Source organism: Artemia sp. Qi Xiang Cuo, chromosome 3, assembly GCF_049724085.1.
Source record: "Artemia sp. Qi Xiang Cuo chromosome 3, ASM4972408v1, whole genome shotgun sequence".
Lineage (NCBI taxonomy): Eukaryota > Metazoa > Arthropoda > Branchiopoda > Anostraca > Artemiidae > Artemia > Artemia sp. Qi Xiang Cuo.
Genome location: NC_142796.1, coordinates 12,599,543 through 12,608,525, shown reverse-complemented (window position 1 = coordinate 12,608,525; position 8,983 = coordinate 12,599,543). Strand labels below are relative to the sequence as shown.

General features: G+C 33.9%; 1 protein-coding gene across 1 annotated transcript in view; it reads left to right on the top strand.

Moving 5' to 3' along the window:
- LOC148953775 (WD and tetratricopeptide repeats protein 1-like) overlaps positions 1 to 8,983 on the top strand; it is a 76,749-nt gene that overhangs the window by 34,580 nt on the left and 33,186 nt on the right. The window contains exons 6-8 of the mRNA XM_089085895.1: positions 243 to 397; positions 3,273 to 3,523; positions 6,030 to 6,157. Of these exons, the coding sequence (XP_088942021.1) occupies positions 243 to 397; positions 3,273 to 3,523; positions 6,030 to 6,157 (534 nt within the window). The remainder of the gene's footprint in view (positions 1 to 242; positions 398 to 3,272; positions 3,524 to 6,029; positions 6,158 to 8,983) is intronic.

The window sequence follows — 8,983 nt, the reverse complement described above, 5'->3', positions numbered from 1 at the left end:
GTTGCTGTAAAAATTTAGCTTCCTCAGGTTTAATTTTCCTGCACTCTTCTTCTTCTTCAAGAAACCGTTGCCACTTTGGGATTGAATTATTCCTTTTCTGCATTTCTTAGCTATTTACATTCACAACGCATAATACTGGAGCGTTAAGTACTGGATCTCATTCGCCATTTGAAATTATCAACTTAGACGGGAGTTAAGTAGGGTTGTGTTATATGGATTATTTTGATGGACTTTGTCCTAAGGAACGAGGCAACGGCTATGGGAGAGAATGGAATCCGATGGGGAAGTAAAACTATCGTAGTCTTAGATTATGCAGATGATTTGATTGGTCTAGATAAAAATATTTGCAAAATGAATGAGTTTTTGGAGGTTTTGAGAATTCAGGGTGGAAGAATAGGTCTGAAATTAATATTGAGAAGACTAAATCGCTTAGACTACTAATAAATGAGGTTGAAGAAGTAACATTAGTAATAAAAAAATCAATCAATAGCTTCACTTATCTGGGTAATATTATTAGTACAGCTTATGGATGCAGTGAAGATATAAAGAGTAGAGTGGCGAAGGCGAAGGCGAAATCGATCAATTTCTTTTGAACTGCGAAGGCAAAGGTGTTTAAAGAAATTGGAAGAATAGGAAGAGTATGAACTAGGACTACGATATTGAAAGCCACGGTAACGACAGTGGCCAAGTATGGTTCTTAAACGTGGATTCTTCAGAAGGCTGAGGAGCGTGTGCAGCTGTGTTTGCCTCAGGCGGCTTGGTGTTGAAATGAGTTGTTAGTAGTAGTACAAAAAGAATAGTTTTTGATCTAAATGCGTAAGAAACAAAATCCATTGTTTGTGAGTGTGTGAGCGGATGCTGTCAAAATAGAAGCGAAAGCTATGAAAGTTAGTTCTATTAGTTTACTTAGCCAATTTCTTCGAATTTCAAGGCCAGACTAATTAGAAAACAAACAACCATGGAACAGCGCAAGTAGAGAACGTAAAGCTGTTGTGGTTTTCATTTTGGTTTTCGGAGGAAAAGAGTAAGCAAGAATGAAAGATCCTTTTAATAGATCTTTTGATGATTTCATTGACAATGCCATTTTTGGTATTTTCAACTATAAAAATGAACAAAATTGACCCCCCCCCCCCTTCTAAGATTTTAAATAATCTTAACCATTATAACCTTTCTCCTTTTTTTACTCTAGACAGCGGCATTGAACCAGATTTTTTGTACAACCTTTTATTTGGTATATTATTTGCTATGGTCAAACGACAACCTAAAATTAAGCTTTCTTCTGGAAATATGTTCCAGTTCTTCTGCACGCATCTTTCTGACCCGTTCGACATGTCCATGTTTAAGAGCCATACTCGACGATCGTTGTTACCGTGGCTTCCAGCATTCTAATCTTAGTTTGCATACTTATATTCCTATTCTCAATCAATCAATGTTATTTCAAATTGCAAAACAAAATAATTGTATCATCATGCCCTTCAAGGCTCAACGGCCTAGTAAAAGGCTCTACGGAGCCTACGGCCTGGAACGCAACAAGAGCAATTAAACACTCTTTAAAGTACTAATAGTAAAGTCAAAAAAGAGGTGCAAAAGAAAGAAAAAAAATCCTGTAATTTCAACGCCATAAAGGAAGAAACAAAGAAAATTGTATAACCAAATTACGTATAATTTATCACTATTTTTTTTTCAAAGACATAAAGGAGAGAATAGTTTTAAAAGCCTAAAACTATTCTCAACAACAATACAATAACTCAACAACACAATCCTTTCTCAAATACTAAACTATTCGTCACACACATATAATATTTGTAATTGGAAGATGGTCAGTTGATTAACTGGAGGACAAATAAGTAATAGAAAAAAAACCGTTTTAAATAAAAAATCAATTTTTCTGGAAAGTATCTTGCCCATCTTCCTCAACTTTTGAAACTGCCACGTTCTAGAGCAATACTTGACTTATGTTATGTTGTTGTTGTTGTTTGGGGTTTGACGCATTCGACTAATCGGTCATATGCGTTCGTATCACTCGATTGTTCTGTGCCTTCTGTAAACACTAGCTTGCTTGGGTGTCTTTTTGGTCAATATTCACTGAACCTGATCACGTATCATTTATCTTGCTATTTGGTAGGGGGTAATTCACTTGCAGCAACTGCCTGCGTTGAAAAACAGGAATCAAAACAATGCAGCTGTGACCTATGTTATTACAGTGGCTTCTAATATCCTTCTTCTTCTTCTGTTAGTCGCAAAATCGGCTTTTCAGTCGAGACTATTTATCCTAAGCTTAGCTCAAACACTTATCTTCCTGTTCTTGCAAAAAAACACCCTTTACTTTGGCTATTCCATTTTGACTTCTTCTGTGCATCGACCACCCTTACTACTAATCCTACCTATAATTTTAGTAAAGTTAAAGTTATACAGCTTCCCGGGGATTTGAAAGGGTTGAAACTAAAGGTTTTTCAAAGAAAAGTAAGCAACTACCTACTGGCTGTGCTGATCTCCGTTTCTCGGCCCTTCGGCCAGGAAGTGCAATGGGAGGTTGGGGGCCAACCATCCTGTGCTTTCGCACACACTTCCTGTTTACCTTCCCCAGATTTCTCCAGGCACCCATTTAGACCCGGGTCGACTCTGGCTGAGCTCACAGAGTCACGCCACTGACCCCCGTCCCAAACCAAATAACTGGATACACTAGGATTCGAACTCTTGCCCTCTCGGACAAAGAATCCTAAATCCAGCGCACCAATCCACTCGGCTGGGAGTGGATGTATCTGCGTTAGCCTTAATTAAAAGACCATCATTGCCCTGTCGGTTAGTGAGGGAAGCTCCAATCAAGATCATGAGGTTCCAATATAGTTAAAATCTGTCTACAAATCACTACTTTTTCAAAATCCCCTTATTGAAAAAACTGAAGAATTTTCGGCTCTTTTTCACCTCTTTGCTCACGCACTCTTCAAGGCCCTCCTCTTTATGTGTTCGGGAGTGGTAATTCATTCATTGGGCGTACAATATATGCGTTGGATGGGGGGGGGTCTAAAATACTCCCGTGCACGAGCTATATTAATTAATGAAAATTAATTAATATAGCTCTTTTAATATTAACTAATATTATTAATTTTAATATTAATAATATTTTAATTTTAATATTAATTATTTAATATTAATATAGAAAATTAATTAATAAAATATATTAATATATTAATTAATTAATTAATGAAAATTATTAATTAATGTAGAAAATTATCAAGGAACTATTAAATAATGAAAACAGTACTTTTCAGGTCATGTATCATGTGGATTGCCTGAGTATAGAAAGCAAAACAGGAGTATAACGACCACTCACGTCACTTTTGATTCGAGAGGACAAAAACTACTTGTGAATCTTGGGAATGAACACATCTACCTCTATGATATTTTTGACCGGGTGCCTCCCGTTTGTCTCTCTGTGGACAAGTTACAGTCGCCGAAAGCTTCTCAGAGTGGTATTAAAAGTAAAGAAATACCACCAGCTGTTAAGATTATGAAGGAACAGGTGAGTATGTATTTTCCTAGTGTTCATTAGTGTTTTCCGATGAAAATTCTGAAAAAGAAGAATCCCAGTTCAAACGTTGCATTTAACTTCCCATTGACAATTATAAATTTCGGCTACAGAGTAGATAAACAGAGAGAAACAAAATAATTTACCTGAAATAAGTCGAGGGACTGTTGTTCAATGGTAGCGTCAGTGGGACGTACCAGGTTGGCATTCTGTCTACAGAGGTATAAACGGGAGATGCTCGATGATGTTTTTGATCGAGTACCTCCCGTTTATCTCTATGGAAAAGTTATGGTCGCCGAGAGCTGGCATCAAAAGTCATTTCATCGATTGTTAAGATTATGAAGGAACAGGTTACCTCTTATTTTTTTAATAATATTGAAACTTTAATTTTTATGAAAGTGCTGGAAGCGAAAGAAACAAAAAGGGGAGAAATGCAAAAAAAGATGCAATTTAGTTTACTTTTTAAAGAAAGTTGGTGATGACAAAAAAAACGAAAATGGTAATTTTACCAGGGACAATTTTGACAACGAGAATGACAATTAAAAATGACAAAAAATGAGTGATAATTTTGGGAAAAGTGCATTTTGTTAAGACTAAGGGGTTGCGTCCTGCGTTCCGCAAGTATACGCGATGCCTCTAGTCCTTCCTCCTTGTCTTCAAGCCCCCATCGGTTAATATGTTTTACCTGTTCCCCTGAATTATCTTTATCTTAATAATCTTATTTAGATATGATTTTTTGAATATTATAATTATGATTACATGCTATGCAGTGTATTCTGAAGATTTGAGAGTCCAAGATAAAAAGTTTAGTGAAATGGATGACTTCTTCGAAGTTTTGGAGGCTCAGGATGCAAGGATAGGCTCATAAGGTAATACTAAGTCCAAGGCCGTATTCAAAGGGGGGGGGGTTATGGGGTTTGAACCCACCCCGAAATGTTTGTCTGTCTCGTAAAAACGTAATAAAAATGGAAATAAACAAATTTTGTATGTGTTTTTGGATTTTTTTTGTGCAAACCCCCCTCCCCCCAAAAAAATTGAGTAAAACCCCCTCCGAAACGAAATCCTGGGTACCACCTTGACTGAGTCACTTAAATTGGGGAAAATGATTGGGAGAAGGGGCGATGTTGGGTAACGAGAAGAGCCACAGAGAGGATAGCCCACTGCGGATTTTTATTTCCTTCACTACCACGGATTTCTCTTTATGAATTTCTCGTTTTGTTTTTCTAGCGAACAGATTTTTAATAACCAATCCTGTTCACCAAGCACGAGAACTTATTTGTTTATCAACAATTGTGGATCTTAATGCTTTTCGCGAGAACATGAATTTTAGCATTGTTATAAAAAAGGCAATATTTTATATTTATCAGTATTGTATATTTTAATAGTTAGAGTCGCGTTTACCGTCGTATTTTTCTCTTTTTATGCCGCTTTACTGCTTGATCAAAGTGCCAGTTTTAAATAAATAAATTTTTCGAGGTGGGTAATGGGATAGATAATTTAAGAAAGTACCCTCTCATGTCGTATCTTAGCAGGAGATCAAGCTAAAAATAAATATACCAGTTTTATGGTAAAGTAACTGTTTTGTCTATGCTAAGATTGTAATAACCAATAAAATTGTTTCCCCATGATATTCTGGTTTGAAATTTCCCGCTTAATTGGATTAACAAGCTTGAAAAACAACGGTTTCGATTGCTGATCATTTTCATTCACAGAGTTGATCGGCGAAACCTTTGTTGGTTGTTAGGACATCGTTGTCGATCAACAATGTTGTTGACTAACAATGTTGATCAACAACGTCACTGGAGAAGGCCTTTAGACTGTACAAGCAGAGGCGGTTTTAGGGGTGACAAAGGGAGCACTTGCCTCGGGCCCAGAAATTCTAGGGGTGCAGAATTTCAAGTCAATAATCTAACAGTTATAATCATTTTGTAATTTTGAAAACTTTTTTTTATCAAAACAAAGTAGAGGGTGCTGTTAGAATTCGAAATTTTCATTTTTCTCATATCTTTGTCATTTTTCCTTGAAAATAAAAGTAAGTAGATTGAATTTAATTAATTTTGATGTTTTTTTTTCATGATATTTTGTATTCAAACCTGTTTGCATTTTACAGGATGTCGAGATAATTGATAATTTTTCAGGGGCTAAAGTAAGAAAATTCAGATTTAAAGAAATGGAAATTTTTTTGATATATAAAAATTTTATTAATAAATGAAAAATTTGTTAAAATTTGGCTTGCAAATTTTCTGGAGACAGAGAGGGGGTTGGTAATCAAAATTTTGCCCTGGGTGCAAGAGAGGCCAGAACCGCCACAAAAGTGATTTGCTCTAGAAAAATAATTAATTGCTGTCAAGAGTCAATTATAACTTAATTAAATTAAAATTTATTACTACAATTTAACTTATCAGAAACAGTTAAAATTTAAAACTCAGAGAATGTAAAGAGTGTACTTGGTAAAATTTGCTCCTGAAAAGCTAAATTAGCAAATATCTCTTGTTTTTAGGCAAACACAGCATTTGACAAGGGAAAATACAATTTGGCTATTGATTTATACAACGTAGCCATAAGCAAGTGTCCGAATTCCGCTTTGCTGCTGTCAAATAAAGCTGCGGCTTTGATGAAGAGGAAATGGTATCTGGACTGTTTATTTCTTCTTTTCTTTTATTTCTTCTTTTCTTCCATATCTCGCACCTTCCTTTTTTTCTTCTTTTCTTATTACCTGCCCTCTCTATTGTCTTTTCAAATTTGACGTCGCGCATACGGTACATACATACATCGTACATACAGGTAACGGCGTCTTCTCAAATGGTTGGTCCTGTGGGATGTAAAACTTGTAACGTCTAAGTCTTCGCAGTAGCGTTCGCTAAGTGGAGCTGTGTTTGTTCTTTTTTATTTTATATTTTTAACTATATTATTTATCTTATATTATTTATATTTACCAATGGTATTGTTAATTATATTATCAACTATTTATAGTATTAAATTTATTTGTATTATTATTTATACTTTTTATTTTTTAACTATAGTTTTTTTTTGTATTGAAGCATCCTTTTCTTTACGGGTCTCTTTTCTTCAATTAAAGTAAAATCTCTTCTTTTGGAGTTTGACTTGATTACTCTTTTTAATTTGGGTTGCATGCAAGGCCGTACCCAGGATTTTTTTTCGGAGGGGCTTTTAGTAAAAGAAATTGGGGGGGGGGTAGACAAAAAAACCCTTAAAAAACGCATACTAAATTTGTTTATACCCATTTTTGTTAGGTTTTTACGAGTAAGACAAACGTTCGGGGGGGGGGGAGAGGGGCTCAAAACCCCCTAACTCCCTCCCCCCCCCCTCTGGGCACGGCCTTGGTTTCTTGTCTGCGCTCATATCAATTTCTGTTCGTTGTAAGTTCACTGTAAGTAACAGTGAAAACATACGTCACTTATGAGTAAGGGTTTTCATAGTATATATTTCATAGTACTTCTTTATTTATTTACATGTTCAAATTTATTTCAAAAACAGTTTATTTATTTCTAAAATATAGTTTTTTTTCAAAAACAGAAGTTCCAATGACAGAACAATGCATATAACTTGCTCTTTTAGTTCAAGCTAATACACTCAATTATATTTCTCTTTTACATAAAAAGAAATTCTCTTTTAAATAAAAAGAAAGTCAGAGGATTTCTTTGGTTTTTTAAGCAAAATAGTTTTTTCAAGAGTTTTTTTTCTAATTCTGTTCTTGCTATAGAGCGTATTGTAAGATAATATTCATTTCAGGTTCCTTTTATCTAATTATAGTAATATGTTATTTTGAGGTTTGACTTGATTTAATTTTAAATTTTTTTTTATTTAAGGTTTCATCTCTTCACCCCTATTAATTTCTGCTCGTTGCAAGTTTGACTTTTGTACAAATATTTCTCCTTGTTTAAATTTATATCTCTCTTTGCTTTTCTTTGAAAAACGCTTAGGAATTAAAAAACAAGATAGATTTCTTAAATTGGACGACTTCCTTAAGTTCTTAAGGAACTGGCAAGAGAGTTCTTAAAATTGTACATTGATTTTGGTCGTCCTAGTATTTTTACAAAAATACATTTTGAGAACTTTTTGATAAATATAACGACCGAAATGGCTTACACCTTTCACCTCTTATTAAATCATAGTAATATATGTCATTTCCAGGTTTGACTTAGTCATCCTTTAATTTTTTTTTGGATTTTGGATTTTTGGATTTTTTTGGATTTTAGGTTTCATCTCTTCACTCCTATTAATTTCTGCTCGTTGCAAATTTGACTTATTGTACAAATATTTATCCTAGTTTTAAGTTTAATATCACTCTTCTCTTTTCTTTGAAAAATATTTTTAAATAAAAAAAAAATATCAAAAAGTGGACGAGTTCCTTAAGCTTACTCCTTAAACCTACTGGCAAGATATCTGTTAAAATTCTAAATTAATTTTGGTCCTTTCAAGTAGAAATTTTTTTAGTTGGATGTACCAGGGCTCCCAGTTTTATTTAGACTACTTTTAGAGACCTAATTATTGCGGTAGGAAATTTTTTAGAGAAAGGTGTGGACGCACCAATGCTGAATAAAACAAGAAGCTATTCAATGAGCTGAATTTAAGTCCAAAAAATTAAAATTAAAACAAAACAGAAAAATAATACAGTGGAAAAAATGGACTGCAACATTTTCTGAGTAATCACCAAAGTATGACGAATACAAGAAAAACACCTTTTTGAGGGGGTGTACCACTGCTCCCAGTTATTTTGGAGATAACTTTTAGAGACCTTATATTGCCTTAGGAGGTTTTATGGAGCAAGGTGTGGAGGCTTTCATACTGAATGAAATAAGAAACTTTTCATTGAGCTGAAGTTAAGTCCAAGCTTTACAATAAAAATGAAAAGAGAAACAATACACATTTTTAATATATATAGATAAATATACCATTGAAATACAAAATGAATAATATGTAATGAAGGTATAATGTGTTCTTCACGCATTTTGGAGGGGTTAATTGGCTTGAGAAGCTTTTTAAAAAATACAAATGTTGATGATTCTAAAAGGTTGGTTAAATTGGTCCGATTGGGCATGCCATACACAAATTTTTTTTTATAATTTGTGATAGTTTAAGGTTAGTGAGGTTGTGAGTTGTTAATATTATTCGTGTTGTAATTATTATTATTATTCTGTGAGCTAGTATTATGCATTATTTTGTTGTATTGTCACTATAGTACTATATGTCCTATTATGTTTGTTTTTCTTTTTGCTATTGTTATTGCTATGTGTTATTGTTCTATTATTGTTGTTTGACTTCCATGTGTTACGTGTTACTCTTATTGCTCTGAACTATTGTTATTGTTATGTGCTTTTATTATTTCTCTAAGCGTTTTTTTTTTCTTTCTTTTTTTGTTAAGGCCTGAAGAGGTTTTAGTGGCAATAAATAGCTACCTATAAATTCATCCAAAGCAAAGTAAAAAAGAAA